The sequence below is a fragment of the Symphalangus syndactylus genome, chromosome 3 (assembly GCF_028878055.3).
Source record: "Symphalangus syndactylus isolate Jambi chromosome 3, NHGRI_mSymSyn1-v2.1_pri, whole genome shotgun sequence".
NCBI classification, from domain to species: Eukaryota; Metazoa; Chordata; class Mammalia; order Primates; family Hylobatidae; genus Symphalangus; species Symphalangus syndactylus.
The window spans coordinates 105,458,763-105,483,999 of NC_072425.2; the positions used below are offsets into that span (position 1 = coordinate 105,458,763).

General features: G+C 39.2%; 1 protein-coding gene across 2 annotated transcripts in view; it reads left to right on the forward strand.

Annotated features, from left to right (window-relative positions):
• The first annotated feature begins 280 nt into the window (after positions 1-280).
• The window catches only part of PON2 (paraoxonase 2), a 30,670-nt gene continuing 5,713 nt past the window's right edge, over positions 281-25,237 (forward strand). Inside the window, exons 1-5 of one of the 2 annotated variants that reach the window (XM_055272654.2) lie at positions 281-602; positions 11,122-11,192; positions 19,408-19,463; positions 23,196-23,361; positions 23,884-24,010. In XM_055272654.2, coding sequence (XP_055128629.1) covers positions 466-602; positions 11,122-11,192; positions 19,408-19,463; positions 23,196-23,361; positions 23,884-24,010 — 557 coding nt within the window. In that variant the 5' untranslated portion in view covers positions 281-465. The remainder of the gene's footprint in view (positions 603-11,121; positions 11,193-19,407; positions 19,464-23,195; positions 23,362-23,883; positions 24,011-25,237) is intronic. The other variant, XM_055272655.2, reaches the window with a different exon arrangement.

Below are 25,237 nucleotides of genomic sequence, written 5' to 3' on the forward strand. Positions count from 1 at the left end.
AAAAAAAAAAAAAAGTATTACGAGGCACAGGATGTTTATTTATTTGCAACTACGTCCTGTTATAAAAAGTAGTGATTCCAACGTGAAATATTTACAAGACACATCCCATTACTTTCCTTCCCTTGGCCACCGACCCCCACCCCCAAAAGCTGCTTTCTATGTAAGTTTCCCACTGGAATAGCGAGTGAGAAATGTGTTTGAAGACTAGGGAAACGAGAAAGGTATGCGGGCTGCTAGAGGGTTTCGGGTGGGTTGTTTGAAAAAGGAAGTGAAGGAATTCAAAGTTTCACGTCATGAGCCTAAAGTAAGGCGTGTCCGGGCCGTCCCGAAGGTGTTTAGGGAAATAGGTTTCTGCGGACAAAGACCAGGGCCAAGCCCAGGGCGGAGCCTCCGCGGCCCCGGCGCAGGGACTCGGCCTAGCCGGAGGACGGGGCGGAGCGCGGCCGGCACCGTCGAGCCGGCAAGATGGCACCGCCCACGGAGCTGCTGGCCAGGCCGGAGCGAGGCAGCGCGCCCGGCTCCCGCGCCATGCGGCGGCTGGTGGCTGTGGGCTTGCTGGGGATCGCGCTGGCGCTCCTGGGTGAGAGGCTCCTGGCACTCAGGTAGGTGGGACTCCCGCGCGCCCCTCCTCGGCGGTCCACAGGCTGGGGGTGGCCGCGTGGTGCGGGGAGGGCGCAGGCTGGGGGAGGGATTCCTGCGGGACCTGGCCCTGCGGCCGGGGGTGGAGAATTTTTGATTGCTGTCCCTCACCCAGCTAGTTGAACCCCCATCACCCCGACTCTCCGCTTCTAGTGAAAAAACTAGCAAAGTTTGGAGTGAATCGCGACACTTTCTTGAAAGTTTATAAGCCCTTGCTGCTAACAAAGTTCTCTTCTGCTTAGGCTGACAAGAGAATGCTTTGCAATTACTCAAGGGCCAAACCAGTGGTTTAAATCGAAAACAAAACTACTTATGCATTGAAACCTTAATTGTGAAGATTTATTTCAGGTCATTGGTGCTGTTTCTCCTTGTTGCCCAAACCAGACCCGTCTTTAATAAGTTGTTCTCCACCCGTTTCTGCATAGTTTGAGAAACTCTTCAGCTGTAGATCAAACACACTTGAAATATTCAGCTACTGTTCTTACTTCCTATTTATTCACCAGGGAAGCCTGAAGCCAGAATGCCAGACAGTGCAGACACTATTCCATCTCGTATTTTAGTTTTAATGAAAATCTCTGGTAGGTAGACATCATAGTTTATAAATTACCAACTCAAAGTTTGTTTTGTATTTTATTTTTTGTAGAGATGGGGTCTTGCTGTATTGCCCCGGCTGTTCCCTAACTCTTGCACTCAAGCAGTCCTCCAGCCTAGGCCTCCCGAGAGTGCTGGGATTACAGGTGTGAGCTGTTCTGCCCTGCCTCAACCAAAATTTTATAGGCCTCATGCAAACGAGTTCCAGAAATACTGAGCACCTGCTATGTGTAATGTTCTCTCTTAGGCTCCTGTAGTAGAGTACGACCCTTATGGAGTTTAATACAGGGGAAGAGAGAATTAAAATACAGTAAATGTATAAATTAGGATGTCCTAAAGGTTACAGACACAGACGAACCCCATAGGCTTAAAGAGGAAAGATTACATCCCCTGAAGGTGGAGTTCCAGAGGGAGGAAGAGACATTCGACCTGACCTTGAAGTGTGGGTGCAACACATATGGGCATGAAGGGGCCCATGTCAAATGTATAGTGCAGCAGGAGCAGAGGGGCTAAGGTGGGAAGTTGGAAGACTAGCAAATGGGCCAATTTGAAGGGAGCATAAAGTCTGGAGTTGAGAATAGTAGGGTGGTGGGAAGGATAGGTTTTGAGGCCATTAAATATAAGTTGAAAAATGGGGCCCCACTTTGATAGGCCCAATAGTCTTTCAAAAGGGAAATATTGGTGGGTTTTGCTTTTCAACAAGAGCTTAATATGACTAGTTGTGTTTTATAGAGATAAGCCTGGAAGGGGGGATTGGAGTAGAGCAATGGTTTTCTGTATATTAGAATCTCCTGGAGGGCTGGTGTCTGAGTGGCACCACTGAAGATTCTGATTCAGCTGGTCTGGATCAGAATCTACAGCTCACACCTGTAATCCCAGCACTGTGGGAGGCCTAAGCCGGAGGATTGCTTGAGCCCAGGAGTTAGTGACAGGCCTGGGCAACATAGCAAGATCCCACCTCTACAAAATGAATAAATAAATAAATAAAAAATTTTGAATTGGTAATTTATAAACTATGGTGTCTACCTACCAGAGATTTTTCATTATAACTAAAATGTGATATGGATTAATGTACTGTTTGGCAAGCTGGCTTCAGGGTTCCCAGGTAAATAGATAAATAAGGAAGTACATAATGTAAGAACAGTGGCTGACAGTAGCAGTGGCATTTATTTTTAAAAACACTCCTGATAATTCTAATGAGCAGTCAAGGTTGAGAACTACTAGAATAGAGAGCAGACATGGGGTAACTGGTTAAGGTATTGCAGTAGGTCAGAGAGGATAACAGGGACCCAAACTCTGGAACCCCAGGGATGAGGGAGAAGTCAAAGGTGCTATCAGAGTTTGTGCCACAGCTCCATTGTCTCATGGTTGTAGTTTCATCTTCTGATAAAGCAGTGCAAAGAGGAAGCGTGTGGTGGCTGAGATGGGAGTGAGAGTTGAGGAAAGAACGCTTATGGGTAGGAAATGGACATGTTGACCCTAATTTTCATGTTAGGTAATGCCCATTGTGCTCTACAGAACATTCATGAGTTGGATGACTTTGTATATGATCTGTCCTGCTCTCCATTTCAAAGGCAAGACCACCAAAATTCACAAGCTTATTATGTTGTCACTAATGTGTAAGCCACCAGTTTTTCTGCAAGTTGGAAGTTTTCTCAACAGTCAAATTTTCCCCCTTCTCACTAATCTTAAGGTTTTAAAGTTATAGCTGCAAATCTAAAAAAAATGTAAAAGTAAATAAAACTTATTGACAGAATGCACCTGATAGTTTATTTACAGGTTTTTGTTTGTTTGGTTTTTGTTTTTCTTTTTTATTTTGACACAAGGTCTTGCTCTGCCACCCAAGCCAGAGTACAGTGGTACATCAAAGCTCACTGCAACCTCAAACTCCTAGACACAAGCAGTCCTCCCTCCTCAGCCTCCTGAGTAGCTGGGACTACAGATGCATGCTACCATGCCCAGCTAATATTTTTATTTCTTGTAGAGACGGGGTCTCACTTTGTTGCCCAGGCTAATCTCAAACTCCCGGCCTCAAGTGATGCTCCTGCCTCGGCCTCCCAAAGTGGTAGGATTATACGCATGAGCCACCACCCTTGGCCTACTTTACAATTTGATGCACCTTTTCTTTACGTGACTGTGATGTACTTTATTGGGCAGTGACTTTATAAAGTGGTAACTTTATTGGATATGTGGAGCCCCAAATGGGCTGACGTGAGAATGTTGGGGTAGGTGGTGGGTGGCTGGATTTAGCAAAGAAAAATGTAGGCTACCCAGTTAACTTTGAATTTCACATAGATTTTTTTTAGTATAAGCATGAAATACTTATACCATACTTTTAGCATTAAGCGTGGAATTTGGGACATAATTATACTAAAATATCATTCATTGTTTATCTCAAATTAAAATATAACTGGGTACCCTGTATTTTATCATATGGTCGAGTGCCTTCTGTCAGAATTTGGTGACCCTTAGAGTCTATTTTAAAAAGGAGCAGGTTTGGCCGGACACAGTGGCTCACGTCTGTAATCCCAGCACTTTGGGAGGCTGAGGCGGGCAGATCACTAGAGGTCAGGAGTTCAAGACCAGCCTGGCCAACATGGTGAAACCCCGTCTCTAATAAAAATACAAAAATTAGCCAGGTGTGGTGGTGCATCCCTGTAATCCCAACTACTTGGGAGGCTGAGTCAGGAGAATTGCTTGAACCCCAGAGGTAGAGGTTGCAGTGAGCCAAGATTGAGCCACTGCACTCCAGCCTGGACAACAGAGCAAGACTCCCTCAAAAACAAGAAAAAAAGCATGTTCCCACCTCCCCATAAGGAAAGGCTCTTCAGAGGAAGTTGAAGGGATAGAGGCTTTATGTTTGATTTTTGCTTTAATCTGATGCCTACTGTTTGATTATTCAATATTTAGAGATGGTACTTTGGCAATCAAGTTATTTCTCTCCCCAGGTTGCCCACTTCAATTTTTAGTATAAGGATGTCCCAGAGGAATAAATGTCATCAATGTTGTCTTTCTTTGTCTGAACTGTAACTGGGATTCCACACCCTCCTTTTACACCCCTCCCTAGTTGAGCAATAAAGGGAAAAATAACAGTATACAAATATTCCCAGACCATTTCCTGGTGTCAAGGTACACAGCCGTGGATGAATCATGAGGCTTGAGTGCATCAGAGACCTAAGCGTGAGAAGGAACCCCCAGAGTACCCATGTGAATGTTCTCCTTGCTGCCTGGCACCTTTTATGACAATTCCCACAAGAAGCTATGTGGTCTCTTTCTACTTCTGAAGGAGCAGCCTTTTTCCCTTGTTTTTTTTTTTTAAACCACCATCCTTTAAATCATTTATTAGGTGACTCTTGTGTGCTGGTCAGTGTGTCAAAAGTGTAAAAACTTCTTTATTTTTAAATCTATCTTTTCAAAAATGTTTTCTTTCCTTTTTTTCTTTTCTTCAAGGCAGGGTCTTGCTCTGCCACCCAGGCTGGAGTGCAGCAGCACAATCATAGCTCATTGTAACCCAGAACACCTGGGCTCAAGCGGTCCTCCCACCTCAGCCTCCTAAGCAGTGAGGACTATAGGCATGCCCCACTACACCTGGCTAATTAAAAAAATATGGCCGGGCACAGTGGCTCATTACTATAATCCCAGCACTTTGGGAGGCTGAGGCGGGTGGATACCTGAGGTTGGGAGTTCAAGACCAGCCTGACCAACATGGTGAAACCCCATCTCTACTAAAAATACAAAATTAGCCAGGCATGGTGGCACATGCCTGTAATCCCACCTACTCAGGAGACTGAGGCAGGAGAATCACTTGAACCCGGGAGGCGGACGTTGCAGTGAGCCATTGCACTCCAGCCTGGCGACAGAGTGAGACTCTGTCTCAAAAAAAAAAAAAAAAATTTTTTTTTGTAGAGATGGGGGTCTTGCTGTGTTGCCCAGGCTGATCTCAAACTTCTAGCCACAAGTGATCCTACCGCATCAACTTCCCAAAGCACTGGGATTATGGGTGTGAGCTACTGAGCCCTGCCAAATTTCTGTATATTAAACCAAAATGTACATTTACTGATATTTGGAAAGAAAGTTCTTTTATGCCTTCATCCAGTCTTCATAGATATCTTCCGTTTTACTTTGTAACTGTAAATACTGAGGTTGGAGAGGTTAACTAGTTAGTTCAACAGAATAATATAATTATTGAATAATATAATTAATGAATAATTAGTGCTGAATCTGTCCCCTCAGCCAGGTCTCCTGATTCCAAATACAGTTTGCCCCAGCTCCCCACAGTCTTCTAGCTTCTCTGCCAGTGGAGCAAATTTTCCCTAGGTTTACAGGCCTAAGCACAAATTCTTAGTTACTTAGTGCAAGTATTGCCAGAGCCCAAGGGGTGAATTCCAAAGGGTTTTTACAAGGCTGTACATAAAAGATAAAGCCCTGACTTGTATATCACTTGCACATAGGAGATAAAGCCCCAGCAGTTGTATGTCAATTCAAAAGCAGAGAAGTATGGCACAAAGAAACTCCTGATAGTAACACTGTGTTCCCACTTTGCTTAGGGGCATATTGGCACCATAGCATGGTGCACCCTTACTGCTACCTGCCATGAGGCCAAATAATAGCTAGTAGCCCCTGGTCTCATTCTACTCTGGATGGGTACTGCTGTTTCCTGAATGAAAGACACTGAGATTGATTTCATGCTAATGACTGTTAGTAAAGAGTTCATGCTTTCTATTCACTATAGCAAAGACTTGGAACCAACCCAAATGTCCATCAATGATAGACTGGATTAAGAAAACATGGCACGGCCGGGCACGGTGGCTCACGCTTGTAATCCCAGCACTTTGGGAGGCCGAGGCGGGCGGATCACGAGGTCAGGAGATCGAGACCATGGTGAAACCCCGTCTCTACTAAAAATACAAAAAATTAGCCAGGCGTGGTGGTGGGTGCCTGTAGTCCCAGCTACTCGGAGAGGCTGAGGCAGGAGAATGGCGTGAACTCGGGAGGTGGAGCTTGCAGTGAGCCAAGATTGCGCCACTGCACTCCAGCCTGGGTGACAGAGCAAGACTCGGTCTCAAAAAAAAAAAAAAAAAAGAAAACATGGCACATATACACCATGGAATATTATGCAGCCATAAAAAAGGATGAGTTCATGTCCTTTGTAGGGACATGGATGAAGCTGGAAACCATCATTCTTAGCAAACTATCGCAAGGACAGAAAACCAAACACCACGTGTTATCGCTCATAGGTGGGAATTGAACAATGAGAACACTTGGATACAGAGTGGGGAACATCACACACCGGGGCCTCTTGTGAGGTAGGGGGACGGGGGAGGGATAGCATTAGGAGATATTCCTGATGTAAATGACGAGTTAATGGGTGCAGCACACCAACATGGCACATGCATACATATGTAACAAATCTGCCCATTGTGCACATGTACCCTAGAACTTAAAGTATAATAAAAAAAAAAAGTTCATGCTTTGTGGACAGGTAGCCTGAGTTCATTCATAGCTCTACTATTTACCTGAAACCTTGGACTAATTATTTCACTTTTCTGTGCCCCAGTGTTCTAATCTGTAGGATGGGGTACTACCTGCTCCACAGTGGGACTATGAGAATGCTTAAAATAATGCCAGGCACACAGTCAGCTCAATAAATGTCATCTATGTAGACAATGAAATTCAAGTGTAATTCCTTAAACCTTTGTGCCATACATCCCTTTGGCAGTCTGGTGAAGCCTTCATTCCTTCTCAGCATCATGTTTTTAAATGAGTAAAATAAAATATATAGGATTACAAAGGAAGCCAATTATATTTAAATACTGCTACCAAGCTATTTTAAAATCTGTGATATAATACGCTATTTTAATTAAACCCTTAAGTGGATCTAGAGGTAGGTAAATGTCAAACAGAAGGTATTTTGAAGTTGCGATGAATGTAAATGGCACTTTGAGCTATCTACAACTGAAATGCGATAGAAAAGTATAATTTCTATTAGTGACAGTCACAAATACTACTAATAGTATTGTGGTTTGTTGCTTACACTCGTCATCAAAGGAAATAATTTGAGTTAAAGGTTTAAATAAAGATGTATTTTTCCCCCATCCTAGTTCATGGATCCCTGAATTCTACCCATGGATTCCTTGGTCACTGGACTCCATAGGGGTCACTTGGGGAATGATTGTGACACCAATGAAGGAAGCCAGTGGATACTGTTTGCTGTATTATACCTACCATAGGCTCATGATGAGGAAATAATAAAATAACTGTAATGAAAAAGAAAGGGAAACAAAAGGAACCTAAAACAGAGAAGGCAAATAGCTTTCCTTTTGAGTGTCAATTTTAACAGACTCCCTGTGGTTGCGAAAAAATGTGTCTGAGGCTGGCTCTGGGTTAAAGGGAGAGTGCTGTTATTGATTAGCGGTTCCTGCATGACAGCAGAATGGCAATAGCCATGCATCTCTGACCTAGCACAGTCATAAGCATGTTATAAAGTATTAGGGAACAAATAGGCTCTAGCAAAAGTAAAGAGTGTTCCTCCTCTCATATCATCACTTATATGTGTTTATACCATTTATGTTGTACTTTTTTACATGAATACTTTTAGGTTTATTAATCTAATCCAGAAAGGTTTGTATAGCTTTCTCTATATTGAGAGAAATATGTGTATTTCTTAAATACACAAACTTCTTAAATCTGATGCCAGTGAGGATTGCTTCCAGCCACAAGTAACATACATCAGATTAATAGTAGTTCATTCAAAGACGGATTTATTTTCCTCACATGACAAACACCTCTGTAGGTGACCCAATATAGAGCTTGCTCGTTGAGCTGGTGATTATATCAAGGAACTGGGTTCTTCATATATTTTCATTCTTTGATCTCTCCCTATTGACTTTATAGCTGTATCTTTCTCAAGGATGCAGAATGGCTGCCGCAGTCTCAAGCACTGTGTGTGTGTTCAAATCATGAAGAAAGGAGATTGAGTGATGCTAGCTAGCTCTCTTCTCATGACTCTCCTTTGTATCAGAACACAGTGTCTTTCCCCAAAACCTGGGTCATATGATTACACCTCAATACAGGGGAATCTGGGAAAGCAAATATTTGCTTTGCCCACCACTACAATAGAAACAGCAAGGGAGAAAGAAAGGGGGTTGAGCATGGCATTAATTTTGTCAGCCACCAGGGTCTGCCACCCAGAAAACAGAAGTCCACTAACAAGCAGGGAACTGATTGTTCTGCCAGGGAAAAAGTCTGGCAGTTTCCTACTGAAGAAATTTGGAAGTCTTGATGGTCCAGGAAGGATAGAAGCAAAACCTTCATTTTCTTTTATCAAAAAGGAAAGCCAAGAAAAAAATTAGTTAAGTAGAAGTTATGCATAACCCTCGTGTAACTCTTCCATGTTAATAGCAGGTAAGCTGCATATGAAAACATGATATTGTACAAGAAAACTAGTTGACGAAGATTGCCCTATTTTGCATCAATTACTTATGCAAACCTAAGTTGACTCTGAAACAGAATCATATTAAAGCCCATATTAAACTTTTCAAACAATCAGAATGTGTTACTTTGAACAGATTTTATTTAATTCAAAGAGATTATCTTTGAAAAAGGTAGATGGTAAACATCGTTATCCCTATTTTTGTATAGTCAAATAGACATAGTATAGTAAGTTGTGTAAATTTGACATCCAAACCAATGCATGATACTAAAACTTGGTGTACAAACAGCAGTTATAACCTATTGCTTTGTATCTGCATCTGTTTCTGGAGTCATATAACATTAGTAGAATCTTGGAGGTGTTTTAGGCTCATCCTTATTTTATCCATAAAGAAGACTGACACCTATAGAGATTAACTGACCTGCCAAGGGTCATGGCAGTTTCACTGCTAAGACAAGAACACAGATCCCCTTACTTCTTTCTGAGAAAAGTACAAAGTAGTTTAAAGCAAAAGCTTCCCTGCTTCCAGCACTTCTGGCTAAGTTGTACCTTGGGAAAATTGTTTTGACTGATTCAATTTTCTCATCTTTAAAACTGGAATAATGCTACCTAATTTATAGTGTTGTTTGAAGAATTAAATGAATGCGTGGAGGTAAATCACTTAGAACAGCGGTAAATTATACCTGTTTTTATTATTTATTTCCTTTGACCACCCACGATTATCATCAGTGTCATCCTCATCATCACAATTAAGATTACTACCACATTAGGCTACATAAACTTTTTTTTTCTCTCTTTGTTTTATAATTTCAATTTTATTTTAGATTCAAGGGGTACATGTGCAGGTTTTACATGGATATATTGTGTGATGCTGAGGTTTGGGGAACAATTGATGCCATCACCCAGGTAGTGAGCATAGTACCCTATAGTTTTTCAGCCCTCGTCCACTTCTCTCCCTTCCCCTTCTAGTAGTCCCCAGTGCCTACCATCGTCATCTTTATGTTCATGTGCACCATTGTTTAGTTCCCAGTTAAAGTGAGAACATGTAGTATTTGGTTTTCTAGCTTATTTTTCCTTTCTTAAATCACTTCTGTGACACGTAGGCCATGAGATTTATTGTATTTTTTAATGCTTTATTTAAAAATTTGTATTATACATTTAATGCATTTTTTATTATATTTAAATATTTATTTTTACTTTTTGCCTTGTTGCTATATTGTTTCAAAAAATTTAACATTATTTGAGTTACATGATTTCAAATACATACTGATTAACATTTTAATTAGAAACTTTATGTATGATATGAATTGCCAAAATGTGTAGTTGGTACAACCTATGAGTCCTTCTGGGTTATCTAGAAGAAACTGGTAGCCTGCCCCATACTCTAGAAGCCTTCCCCAGTGTCTAGACCTCAGAAGCTGTCAGGGATATGCACAGGAGAAGGACACATGGCAAATAGCTATTTTGTCTCTTAAATGTATGGTATGTGGGAACCACTGAAAAATGTAAAGTTTCTACAAGGTTCTATTTTTATTATTTATGGCTCTAGAGAACAGAGAAGGTGAAAAATGTGAGAGAGAAGGGAAAAGCCAATAGTATGTGGCCTTCAAAACAAAAGATCCCACAGATACTGCCCCAAACTGCTTCCTGGCCCTCTAGAGTGGAGAGGGAGGGGGAAGACAGCCTATTAGAGTTCAACATTCTCTTATTATTTCCTCCTTTTAATTTTCTGGGTATACAACAGCAAATAGTTTTGCTAAAGTAGTTACAAAACTAGTTGGTGTTCTCCAACCTTCCTATTCCAATACATACTGTCATGGATGGGTACACTAAAATCTCAGAATTCACTGCTGTATCACTCATCCATGTAACCAAAAACCACTTGTACCCCCAAAAGCTATTGAAATAAGATAAACAAATTCTTATTTAAAAAAATACTGTCATAGGGATGCTACGTTCTTTTCTTTTTTGTTAGTAACTATTTGTGGGATGTCTTTGGTGTGTCAGGCTCTGAGCAATGCCGTTTTCTCTTGGCTTCTTTGCAGTCTCTGTGTGAGGCTTACAGTCATTTTTCACTGTTTGACTCTTCAGAAGGAAGACAGGGCTTCTGGTTCTACATCTGGAACTCTTTTCCCACAACACCAACACTGAGAAATGTGACGTGGTGCTCTGTTTACATTTGCATAGGAACTTGCATTATAAGTTTTATTTGTTGAGTTATTGGCTTTTTTTTTTTAAATAACCCACATCAGTATATAGAACTTTGCAATAGGCATTTTTGTTTTAACTTCATTTCTGGTGCAGTTTTATGTTCCTACCCTTGTTTTTCTATTTTCTCTTTCATCTGCTTTAGACTTACACTGTGTTTTATGTATTGCTGTAAGCCTCTTTAAACCCTTTCTAAAACAAAGCAGGGAATACATAAACAAATAGATTTTTTTTTTTTTTTTTTTTAACAGAAATCGACTTAAAGCCTCCAGAGAAGTAGAATCTGTAGACCTTCCAAACTGCCACCTGATTAAAGGAATCGGTATGTACATGAAAATGCTTGTTGGGCACATTGCATTTTTTGGCCATTAACATTAAAACACTCATTAATGGCATTTTAGCATGAAATTACTGCTTTTCAGTGGGTAAATCACATTAGATCAACAAAAACCTCTTTAGTCAACCTCTTGATCTCATGCACCCTGTATTTATTCTTCTTTCCTACCCTCTATTAGTTTAGCATTTGATTTCTTGCTTGTTTTGTGACTTCTCTGAACTATTTTTGTCAAGTCTGTATTGTTTGTCAGGTATGGCCACTGCAGTCTGTTCTGTGAGCCTTGTGGTCAGCTACTGAAGGAAGCTTTATGTAGGCAGTGACAGCGTTTACCCTGCTCACTACTCTATAACTAGGATCTGATCTTATGGCTAACATGTAACTGACCAATATGGTTTGGTTGTGTCCCCACCCAAATCTCATCTTGAATTGAGGTTCCCATAATCCCCATGTGTCGTGGGAGGGACCCAATGAGAGGTCATTGAATCATGAGGTGGTTACCCTGTGCTGCTGTTCTCGTGATAATGAATGAGTTCTCATGAGATCTGATGGTTTTATAAGGGCTTTTCCCCTTTTGCTCGGCACTTCTCCTTGCTGCCGCCATGTGAAGAAGGGTGTGTTTTCTTCCCCTTCCACCAAGATTGTAAGTTTCCTGAGGCCTCCCCAGCCACACGGAACTGTGAGTCAATTAAACCTCTTTCCTTTATAAATTACCCGGTCTCAGGTATGTCTTTATTAGCAGCCTGAGAACGGACTAATGTACCGGCACTTCACAATATGTATTGTAAAAACTCGTTTTTATTTTCTTTTCTAAGCTATGACTGCAGAGGGGGAGTCTCCCTCTTCCCTTGACTTTATGTAGGATGTATTGTGGAGTCTGAGTCTTTGAGGAGGGGTTCCTAAGAGCAAGCCCCAGTTTTGCTATAGAAAGGAGGGATCTGTCCAGATTCTTCTCCAGCACTGAGGGTCTCTCTGGTGTGTTTGCAGTTTTTCTCCAAGGTAGAGTCCGTGTCTTGCTGTCTTTTATCCTTTATCATCTAAGTACATGTCCCTAGTACATAATAGACTAGTAGTTAGTAACTATTGTTAAATTATCAATGAACAGTAAATATTGGCTTTCCTTTTTTTTTAATTTTAATTTTTTTTTTTTTTTTTGAGAGGTGGCCTCACTTTGTCACCCAGGCCAGAATGCAGTAGCGCAATCTTGGCTCACTGCAGCCCTGATCTCCTGGGCTCAAGCGATCCTCCCGCCTCATCCTCCCAGGTAGCTGAGACTACAGGCACATGCCACCACTCATGGCTAGTTTTTTATTTTTGTAGAGATAGGGTCTCGTTATGTTGTCCAGGCTGGTCTTGAACTCCTGGCCTCAAGCAATCCTCCCAACTTGGTCTCCCAAAGTGCTGAGATTACAGGCATGAGGCACTGAGCCCAGCCAATATTGGCTTTCCTTAGATATGGTTCATGGTATGATTAGAAACAAAAAGAATTAGAAGTCAAAACACCTAGTTTCTAGTTCTGTTCTGCCACAATGTAACCTTAGGCAAAGTTGGTTTTTGTATTTGTCACCTATAATGATGAGTTTGTGATTAGACTAATGGTTTTTAGACTTTAAAAAGCCTGGGACCATTTATTTATAATCTTACTCTGAGAGCCACAGTGTGGAAATAACTAGACTGTCATTGAGTCCCTTCTAGTCCTTTACAACAACATCCTTCTCTAGAGGTAGGAGAGACAATTTAATATTTTGTTTTACTCTTTAGAAATTAAAACTCAGGTTACATGGAAATGTTCTCCTCTCCGAATAGGTAACATTGTTAAAAAAGTTTTGAGTGTCCTTCCATCTTTTTCTTTTTATGAATACTCCTGTACATAATTTTTAAAAACATAAATGGGGTCAAATTATGCATAATATTTCAAAACTAGCTTTTTGTACTTAATACTAGGTTTTGGAAACTTATGTTTGTACATAGAGTTATCTTTTCTTCACAACTGCACAGTATTTTTTGTGCAAAGTTCATATAAACAGTGTATGTGCAAACAATGTAGAAAGATATAAAATGGAAAGTAAATAAAAATCAAAATCTCCCATCAAACTCTTCATCACCCCCAACAGAAATAACCCCAAGGATAAAGCTTCCTTTTTGATCTTTCCTGATAGTTTCAGTGCATATGCAAACAAATATATTGACTCTTTTTTCGCAAATAGAATTTTAGTGTAAATATTTCACAACCTTCTTCATTCCTAAAACAGTGTGAGCAGCTTTCCACATCAGCATAGTTACTTTGTTCTTTTTAATATTTTCACATTCCATGATTTATTTAACCAGTCCCCTTTTAATGTACATTTGGGTTGTTACAGTTTTTTGCAACTATGAACAAATCAGTGAACATCATTGCTGTTACGTTTGTGTGTCTGTAGAATACATCCTTAACAATGGGATTGTTGTTCCCTTAGAATATGTGTTTAAAGTTTTGACAGTCATTGCTAAATTGCTCTCAATTTGGCAACAGTAATAAACTCAGTACCTCATAGTTGTAACCACATTCACTCCAGACAGGGTTCTCAGCACTCTTTTAGTAAAAATAAACCATCAGTTGACAGTGCAACCTTCACAGTTTCTCTACAAATACCTTGCTTGCCTCCCTTTCTTTTTTTCTTCTTTTAAATCCACTTCCTCAGGTTGATCTGCCTCTCATTCCTTAGGCCTCTGTTTCCTATGTGTTCTTTCTCCTTTTTTTCATTGATACTTTTGTATTTCCCCAGTTCTACCTCCCCTCCCCTAGACTGGTTGGCTGTTCTGGAATTTCCCTTCTTTCTTTCAATTGCCCAAACACTTAGTGGGAGGAGACAAACTCATATCAAATAGCAGATTGACTCCATCTGTGCTGGATCATGCAGACAGTTCAAGAGTCCCAAGTAACTTAGCAGCTTCATCTTGCCTTCCAGCTGCAATCAAGAGGAGCCCTCTCAGAACTGGTCACTCAGCAAAAGCCAGATGGCATTAGTAAAAGATGTTGGGCAAGGTTGGGAGTTTGGGCCAGTCATCTCTTAGGTTACTTTTGCTGCTGAGTTAATAATTGTCACATTATTAAACAGCCCTTGGCCCTGGGAAGCCCACCTTCTGTGAATACAAGTCTCAGAGTAGACAATAGGGCACAACCAGCCATGTTACATGACAGACTGCCAAGTGCATTCCTCTTACAACTCACTGGCATGGAGCGCTCCTCAGAGAAAAACAAGCCCAGCAACATTTATATTCTGAACAGGCATCTGTCTATGTTTGTGACCTTTATGTTGTGATGTGTGTGAGCTGCTGTCTGGAATTGGAAAGAATGAGGAAATATGTCACCTATGGCCCCTCTTGTGAAGTGTTAAATGCCTCTGAGGCACTTCAAAAGGCAACAGAGCGGAGAGGATGAGTGATTAGAAGCACATTTGGGATACATTTTTAGATCTAATTAGAATTGTGCTTTTTTTTTCTTTTTTGATTTTGCCCTGTGGTTAGCACACACCATATGAACGTTTGTCGAATGCTACGTTAGTGATGCATAATGGTTAATAATAACTTGTGGTTATATATCTTTAACAACAGTTGCTTATTCACAGGTCTTTGATAATAAGGAATAACAATGTGCTGGACACACATTTCTATACAGGCAAAAGCGACTTTTTATGATAGAGAGGGCTGTTTCTTATTTTCTGTTTTGAAAACAGTAGTAGCTATGCACTTGAGGCCAACTAATCCCTCTAAGAGGTGAACCCTCCTTCCCCCTTGCCCTTGATTTCCATCAACACACACATACATATGCACACACTACAGTGCTTCAGTCACCATCACTGGAAGTGAACTATGTGCAACTTTTGGGTGCTTTATATATATCATATCATATTGTGTCTGTTTTAATAAATCATAGTTATTGACTACATATCTACAGGATGTGTGCCTTCTGTGGGTCAGAAAGTAAGTTCACTATTTAGTCCTTTTTAAAAATTCCTTCCCGATCTATCTTATAGACAGAAACTAAGCTTTTATACACCCAAGATTTGGCAGATTAACATCTGCATATTAAAATGTCAAGAGGTAGTTAACTTTATTTGAGGCTTAAAAGTTAAAAAATCTTATTTTCTAAATGTCTGGCCTTCAAAATTTGAATGGACAGTCTTTCTCAAGATAACTAACAATTTTATGCACTTGGCAGTCAAGACCTTTACAATAACTGCTGCTTGGGAGATTGGGAGAAAAAACGCATTAAAGTTTGTGGCCCTTATAATCAAGTACTTTACAGTCTACTGATGGGAGAAAAGGAAAACAAAACAAAACAAAACAAAAAACCACTGTGAGATATAGATATGTCTTTTCTTTTTCTAACAGATAAGTACCTGAGGCTCAAGGAGGTTAAGCAACTTTTGCAAATTCACTTTCCAATATAGTGTCTTTTCCCAGGGGGATTAATGTATATACTTGATGAGTGAACCAGAAAAGTAGAAAATAATATGTTACATTACATATGGGATGCTCTATTGGGTATAGTAAAGGATGCATTGCTGTTATAAAATTATAGTCACTTAGAGAAGAGATGTTTATTTTTATTTTTCTCTCGTCAGTCTTAAGGTAAGCGAATGGCCTAGGGTAGTTAGGTGACTGTGTTCCATATGGTCATTCAGGGACAAATGCTGATAAAGCAACACAGCTATCTTCATCTAAGACTAGAACTCTGCTTGTTGCCATTTCCCAGCAGGAAGGGGTTGAAAGAAAATTTATATAGACTTTTTTTCTACCCAGTAGTTGCATATATATTGTATTCTCACATCCTATTGACCTAAACTTAGATATATGGCCACATCTGTCAGCCAGAAAGGGTGGGAAATGTTATCTATAACTATGTTGCTACATGCCTATTGCTAAAAAGGCTAAAAAGGAAGAAGGGGAACGTGGATGCTGGTGAACACTTGGCCACCTCTGACACAGATAATTGCTAAAGCAATAAGAAGAGATAGAAATTAAATGTGCTAAGCTAGGAGACTTTATAAAGAAAGGGTTTGTCATGCTACGCTGTGCCATTCATGCGTTTTTGCTCATGCTGTTCCTTGTGCCTGGAAATTCTCCCTCTAATTCCCCTGAGCAGTGGATGCGATGGATACCCTCCCCAGATCCCCCCCCAACTTCCCTGAGGGTTGGCTACCAAAAACTCTGAGTGCACCCAGGGAGCTAAGTCCTCCTGCCTACAGGCAATAACGGACTGACACGGGGCAGATTAAAAGAAATAAGGGACACATCAATCAATTGAAATGTGTGGGACCTTACCTGGACTCTGAATTAAACAAACTGTAAATTTTTTAAAGCTACACCTTTTAAAAACGATTGGCTATTTGAACACTAACTAGATATTTGATGATATTGAGGAATTATTGTGAATTTTTAGTGTAATAATGATATTGTGGTTTGTATAAATATATTTAGGGATAATATGATGCCTGAGATTTGCTTTAAAATGACACAGGATGAAGATAAGTGGTAGGGCTGCAAGGGAAACAAGACTGGCCATGAGCTGATAACTGTTGAAGGTGGGTACTGGGTATATAAGGGTTCACCACACCGTTCTCTTGATTTGTGTCTATTTCCCATAATAAAAAGTTTAAAGAGAGAGAACCGATGAAGGGGAGGGAGAGAGTCAAGCACACAATAAGAGTGACAAAACAGTGCCATATCAGCCCACAGTATTAAGTTTTCACATATTTACATAAATATCACCTGGAATGCAATATTGAAATTAATGTATATCACTAGAATAAAAAAAGTAAAGATTTATTAAATTTGTTTTGAAATTAAGTTGAAATACGAAAAAGACAGAAAAGGTTTTGAAAGAGGTTTTAAAGAAAAGTGCCAGATATTCATTGGTAAAGATGTTGGTGAGAGGCTTGGAAGCAAAACTTCACGGGAAAAAGACAACATATGGAATGGACCACAATTGAATTTACAAGTGAAGTGGCTTTACAGAGGAATCAGGGGATGTTTCTGAGAGAGGAAATTCATTAAATTCTAACTTGAATATTTTCTGTTTGCTTTTAAGTCAGACCAAAGGCTTTGAGTCCCAGCTTCCCAGTTCGTGACCTTGAGCAATTGCTTAACTTTTCCAAATCCTCCATAGTCTCACTCTAAAATAAAAGATAATCATACTGCCTCTTAGTATTATGAAATCGTATGAGATACTGTATGCAGGGTATTTACAAGGAGCCTGGTGCTTGGTGTACCTAATGTATGTTAGTTATTATTATTAAATTAGAGGAGCAAAAATTTCTCTGGCATTGACTGCTCTTGACATAATCACACCAAAGAGGGGATATGCGATGATAAAACCTTCCTGTAGTAGTGGCTATAGAAATGATGACGGGGAGACGATCTGGAAAATATTCCAAAGAAGGCTACAGATAGATACATTTTTTCCATTGGAATTAGGCAATGGAGTTAAACAGAAGTTACAATATGGTTGAAATAAATGTATTTTTTTAAAAAAGATTTCTCTTTCCTTAATTATTAAAAAATATACAATTTTGTAGAAAATTTTAAACAAAGTATAAAGAAAAAATAAAAATCATTCATAATCCTATCAAAGAAGCATTGTTAATTTTTTCTATATATCCTCTTTTTCCATGTGTGTAAGCATTGTATACTTGGAAATTAAATTTTCTAAAATAATTTTCGGGAAAAACAAATTTTAATTAATTGAGTGTCTGCTAAATAGGACTGAAAAGCAAAACCTGGACTAGAATTCTCTCTCTCTCGGTGTGTGTGTGTTTGTGTGTGTGTGTGTGTGTGTTCATGTGTATGTGCTGTGTATACATGTGTATGTGGTGTAGCGTTCCCCTGATTCTTAACTTATTACCAGTGGACAACCACCATGGAACTAGAGTCTTCGTTCTTAACCTTTTTGGGGGAATCACAGTCTCTTTTTTGAATATGATGAAAATCAAGGACCGTTTTTACAGAAACGTTCTCATCTGTGCATACATGAGACATTTGGCATTGCATAGAATTTCCGAGGGTTCACAGATACGTTGAAGCCCAAAAGTGATCCATGGACCCCAGATTGAGAACCCCTCCACTATGCCATGCTTAAGCTTATTTCCATGTATCTTCTTTCTGAGGAACAGGCAGATGGGTCATCTTTACAATGTGAAGTTCTTGGCATTTTTATTTTGTTTTGTTTTTCTGCACTACGATGGAGCAAGCAACACTGGAGGCAACTGGCTAAATGCAAACTCATGAAGCAAGACCAAAATGGCTGGATAGATAGATGCTGTTTGGTTTTGACAACCTAGAAATAATATTGAAGAAATCCTATGGAGAAGTCTTAAAGAGGAAGATTGGATTTTGTAGACTCAAAGAATGTGTCATGGTTTGGCTTAATCTAAGCCATTTTTATTCTTCTTTTCTTGTGTTTGGGTCTATTATCTGTCTGTAGAATTTATACAGTGAGACTGCTGGGAAAGTCTTCTGTCTAATTATTTGCTGTGCTGTGTGGAGTGTACTGCAGACAATCAATAAACAATCAATAGTAATTGTAGCCTGCCTCAGAGACAGGAGTTAGAAGCTTCAACTGGCGTAGGTGCATGGTATTTTTCATTAATTTTCTTCTGCTAGTTTTTTTTCTCTAATTTAAAGCCTAAATTTAAAGATTAAATAGAAAAGCTTTCTTTGCTGATGAGAACAAGTAGGCACTGTTTTTAAAAGAAGGAATATATAATCCCAGGTGTTTTACCTCTGTTAATGAGAAAGATGTCTGTTTGCTTCAGATTGAATGAGCAAGGAAGAGGACAAGGATATTTGCATGGTTAAATGCCTATGAGCCCTTCCTTCAGAAAGTAATATTCCCCTGATGTCAATTACTTTTATACGGACATCTGGATGTTTATCATGAGAGTGTACAGATGTCAACTTTTTCTGTATTATAGCTGGAAATGTGGTGATAACTTGACTTTGATTTGAGTAAACATAAAATATCTAACATTTAAAGTCAGAAGTTCACTTCAGGAAGGGGTTTAAACTGACATTTATTAAAAAGAATGGTTCCTTGGAAAAAACATCAGAACCATCCCTAAAGATACAGTCACTCTGATAAAGTAAACAGAGTCCCAGTTATGCTCTATGTAACAAATAACAGAACTTGAACATGACATTTATCTGTTCCTTAAACTTACAGAAGCTGGCTCTGAAGATATTGACATACTTCCCAATGGTCTGGCTTTTTTTAGTGTGGTGAGTGTCTTCTTCCTTCCCCAAATTCAGCAGAGGAGATACAAGGGTATTTGATGAGGGCTGCAGAACAGTAAGTTGCTCTTAAAATTCATTTTCCAAAATGCATTCTGAAGAAAAGAGAGGTCAAACAGGATCTTGGAAAACTTCCTCCAGCTTTTCTAAACGTAGAGATGAAGACTCTTTGCCCTTTGAGATAGTGTTCTTTATTTCCCCACTGCATTGCACTAAAATATTCCAATGCAATCTGTGTTTTGTTTTGTTTTTCCTTTTTTAATTTTTTTTTATTTTTTGAGACGGAGTCTTGTTCTGGTTGCCCCAGCTGGAGTGCAGTGGCACGATCTCAGCTCACTGCAACCTCCGCCTCCCGGGTTCAAGCAATTCTTTTGCCTCAGCCTCCCGAGTAGCTGGGATTACAGGCGCCCGCCACCATGCCCGGCTAATTTTTGTATTTTTGGTAGAGACGGGGTTTCACCAAGTTGGCCAGGCTGGTCTCAAACACCTGACCTCATGTGATCTCCGCCTCAGCCTCCCAAAGTGCTGGCATTACGGGAGTGAGCCACCACGCCCAGCGCAATCTGTGTTTTAAATGTGCATTATTAAAAGGGATGTTTGAGGTCTTACTGTGGATACTGAATACTAACATTATACTATTTTAAATATAGCATCTACTCATCTTTCTATTGCATATTCAACTTGAAGCAAATATTCTTGCCATTATTATTTATTTTCAAATATTATACCAACCTTGCCCTTTTGCTTTCTTTCTTTTTTCCCCCGAATAGCCAATCACAAGTGGAAAGTCATTGAGTTTATTTACAGCCTTCATTTTGCCTTGATTCTTGTAAGCTGAAAAACAATATCCTTTCTGGGTATACAATAGAAAGACTTTAAAAACAATTGACTTGTGAATATTGTTGAAACTAGCTTGTAACAATATCCATTCTAATTGGAAATCCAGATAAGGGGACAGATCAGGAGGTTCTGACCACTTACCTCCCTGGCTTGAGCAGACATAGGAGTTCTTGGCATCTTCATAGGTCCAGTTTTTCTGGAGGAAGAAGTAACCAACTCTGAAGCCTGACTGTAATTATTCTATTTCCTCTCAACATCCATTATTTTCAGGCTCTGAGACTCAAGAGGGATGTGAAATACTGGGAGATACTTCGAAGGGAGTCACCACACTAATAAAATAGTTATTAAACTTATGAGAAAGGTGAGAGAACTCAGCTTGGAGTAGAATGAGAATTAGAATACTCTTCAGCTTCCTGATGGTTTTTATGTGAAAGACAGTGAGCAGCTGGTTATTACCACTGAGGAAATAAAGAAATACTACGGCTTTAGTAGAAACACCAATATATATATTTAATTTTAAAAATAAGGTTTTAAAAGGAAGGTTTTATTTAATTGCCTACACAGAATGAATAAAGTGATATTTATAGTAGGACTCTGGGTTTGTTTAGGAGCACATGCTTGCACATGTGTGGCTTAGGAAAAACCACTGGGACCACTAGTCCAAAATATTCATAAGTAAAGATGCAAACATTCTGAATAAAGTAGAAGGCAGTTGCATTGATTTTTTTATTTGTTTATTTGTGCTTTTTGTTGTTGTTTTGCAAGGATGTGTTCTTGGAGATTTTTATAATCTAGAAGTCACCTATTTCAATATTTCTCTCCAGCCCCCATAGTAATAAATCCGAAGTAGGAGGGATGAGGTCTCCAAGCACATAAATCTACAGCCATTTTAGCTTGGGGGCATATTATAGTTACAAAGATCTTATAGCCATGTCAGTAGAACTTTTTCTGCTTTTCTTCTGTTACCCTCCTTTGCTTATTTGACTTTTTTTAAAATTTAGAAACATTCCCAGTCTCTAATAAAACCCAGAGTGTACTCTCTTCTACATAAAGGGGTCCTACATTGTGGAGGTTATTCATTCTTCTGCCTAGCTTTTTAGCTCATCTAACCCAACCTATTTTACAGTTATGGGTTGAGGGTCACCTCAAAACTAATGTCACACTTCATGAAGAATTGGATGACATAGAATAAAATATAAAAAATGTAAACAATGTGAGTGTGCTTAACACCACTGAACTGTACACTTAAAAATGATGAAAGTGATGAATATTATATGTATTTTATCACAATTAAAATACATTTTTAAAAAGAGAAAAAATACTTAAATAAATAAGGAGTGCGAACATAACCATGACTAGTTATCACCATCTGATAGTGCTTCCTTTGCATGTAAATCATGCTTTTGTTTTGGGGACATTCATAAAGAATAGAGATTATTAAGAACTGAAGTGGCACTGCCATGTAACAATAGCATAATTCCAGTTTGTTCTGCTTACCAGGCCTGCCCTCCATGAAAATATACAATTGTAGATAATCTTTTTTAATTGGAGAGATTTCCTCTTATGTCGAATTTTATACATAAAGTAAGACTTTTTTATTGTGCGCCTAAATTTGTGTAAATATGACTGCATCGTATTAGTAAACTGAATTAGGTAGTGCATTCACATAAAATTTAACATCACCAAGAAGGCTTTACCTTAAGAATGTAATGATGAATCACCATTTTAGATAGACTGATAGGTAATTTATTAACTGATTTAAAAGAGAAAAGACCTAGATCATCTCAGTGAGTACCAAAAAAGCATTTAATAAAATTCAATACTCATTCCTAAAGTTCCAAGCAAACTAGAAAGATAAGGAAAATTCCCAAAAAACTACAGCAAACATCATTCTTGATGGTGAAGCATTGGCTGCATTTGCGTTAATGTTCAGAACAGGAAGAAAATACCCAACAATACCACAAACATCAGTAATCTACTAGAGTTCTTAGTAATTTAGTAAAATGAGGAAAAAGAAATGTGAGATAGAAAAGAAAAAGACAAAACTGTCATTAGAGACAGTAGGGACTGGCTCAGTTGCCCAGGCTGGTGTGCAGTAGTGCAATCATAGCTCACTGCAGCCTGGACTCCTAAACTCCTGTGCTCAAGAGGTCCTTCCGCCTCAGCCTTCCGAGTAGCTAGGACTACAAGTGCTCACCACAACACTCAGCTATTTTTTTTTTTTTTTGTAGAGACAGGGTCTTGCTATGTTGCCCAGGCTGATCTCAAACTGCTGGCCTCAAGCAATCCTCCCATGTCAGCCTCCCAAAGTGCTGGGATTATAGACATGAGCCACCAGGCCCGACCTAAAGCTGTAGTAATTTAAAAAGTGTTATATTGGCACAGGAATAGACATGAGACATTAAAAGAACAAAACAGAGAGTCCCTAAATAGACCAATATGTAAATGTCAGAGATCTAGCACATGATAAAGGTGACATTTTGAATCAGTGGGAGAAGGATGGACTGTATGCCAGGCACTGTTCCAGACACTGGGATCTAGCAGTGAACAAATTTCCACAGTCAGTATGTAGATGTCACTTTTCTCCACCCTCAGCTCTCCCTGGAATCACCTAGTCCACCAACCTTCTGATTACCCTCTGAAGAGAATAAATCCCTGATCTTCTGTATCAACTAAACAAAATCAGTTATTTTCAGGCTTTCAGTATTCCACCTCCCCGTTATTATTTTTTCTGTTATCTTTTCTCTGTTTTTTGAGTTTTTGTGGCTTTATGCCACTACTTTAACAACAATCTCTATTTATCCTTCATGTACAGTTCTCATGTTCATCCATAAAAATACTTAAGCTTTTGTATTTAACATTTTTCACCATTTTGGAAAGGGTTTAAAATTCCCAGGACTCCACAGCTTTGCACCAGATAAGCCTGGAGGAATACTAATGATGGATCTAAAAGAAGAAAAACCAAGGGCACGGGAATTAAGAATCAGCCGTGGGTTTGATTTGGCCTCATTCAATCCACATGGCATCAGCACTTTCATAGACAACGGTAAGAGCCAATGGGCTACCAACGTGTGATGGTTCACAAAGGACTGTGAAAAATAGATTCAGATCATATTTATAGGAAGAGAAGAACAATTAACTCATGAGTGATTTCTGTATTCTTCATTACAAAGAACTTGTTCATTTGCCTCCTCAGCTGGCAGTAAGTTATGCTACATTTTGAAATTCCTAACAGGTAACACCTGAAAGAATGTTTAGATTTCATAATCTTTTCATATACCTATGATCATTGCATTTAAAAAAGAACTGTATTTTTGAATTAAAGTAGAAACAGATTATGCATGAATTCTGTATATGGAGTAGGAAACACTTTCTTAAAGGTCAGGGAACCAGTGATCAGAAATAACACCAGACAGACAGCAATAGGAAAGACAGAGAATGATCTGTTAGGTCGTCTAACAGCTCATACATGCAACCTTTCCTTGCCCACGGTATTTAAATGTCAGTGCCTGCCCAGAGGTCCCGTGGTTATGTCTTGTAAATTAACTCTGTTCTTTCAATTCTTTAGATGACACAGTTTATCTCTTTGTTGTAAACCACCCAGAATTCAAGAATACAGTGGAAATTTTTAAATTTGAAGAAGCAGAAAATTCTCTGTTGCATCTGAAAACAGTCAAACATGAGCTTCTTCCAAGGTACTTCCTCATTTTCTTCCTTCTCTAATTTATCCCCAGCATTTTCAAACAATCCCCATGGTGGGTTGTCCTGTCATCTTTTATAAGCGCTAATGTATTATTAGCTAATATGTAAGAGCTAAAGAGCTTATATTTCCTTATTTATAAATGTGTGTGTATAGTTTCCTTATAAACCAGGGCGAGCTTGGCATATGAAAGTTGATGTCACTCATTAATACTATTCACTGTTCTATGCGGACTCCTTTGAGAAATGATGAAGTGCCCGACTACAGGGTGATGCTCTTCAGGCCCATCTTGAGGGTAGAAGGCAAACCCTAACATTTTTTTCCTGCTGTCACCCTCCATCTTAGATGACTCATCACCCAGATGGGTGTCTTGCCAAGGAAGAGTGGCCTGTTTTTTATTGGGTTTGTATGCTTTGCATGGGATTTTATACCAATAGCTTTCATAGGGTTAGTGATGGTTGCATGCTAGTAATCCCACAGAATTAGAGCCACTCAAGTTGAGAGTGAGTCGTTACACTTCAAGAACATAAAGCTGGTTGAAAAGGTGGCTAAAAGAGAATCATGTGTACCCCCACCCCCAGTTCAGTGTGTATTAGCCTACTGCTTCTTTTAGTTTAAACTTGATGAATATTTTTAATTTCTAATGAAATTTTATTTCTAATGAAATTAAAAATATTGCCTATCTAGGGCCTATCTATGCCTATCTAGGGCATAAGCATGTCACTTCCAATCATTCCTTCCAAAAATGCACTGATAAAAAAAAAATAGGAGCATAAATACCATCCAAGCATTATGGTGCTCTTTCAGAAAAAGGAGACCTACCTTCCCTGTAGCTCTATATTTTTCATTTAGCAAAGAATAAAGCAGCTCTTTCAGAAATTTTTGTATAGAGTAATTGGAATTTAAATTTAATAACACCCTCACCTAACTGGTCTTAAAATTGAAATTGTTTTTAGCATATAAATCTCTCATCTGAAGCATTATACTATGGCAATTTTATCATCCATCTCTCTGCAAGTGTTTATTGAGTGCCTGTTCATTCTCGGCATGTCAGTTTTGTGAGGCAGGTAGAAATTGAACAGTCAACCTTAGTTTGACTAATAACTAAGCAAGGGAAATTAGAAAAATCCAGGAACTGAGTAAATGGAAGCTAGGTAAAATGTTACTGACTGCCTAACCAGCTCACCAGCCAATCAGGCTCTCTCCAGCTCTGTACTGTGGA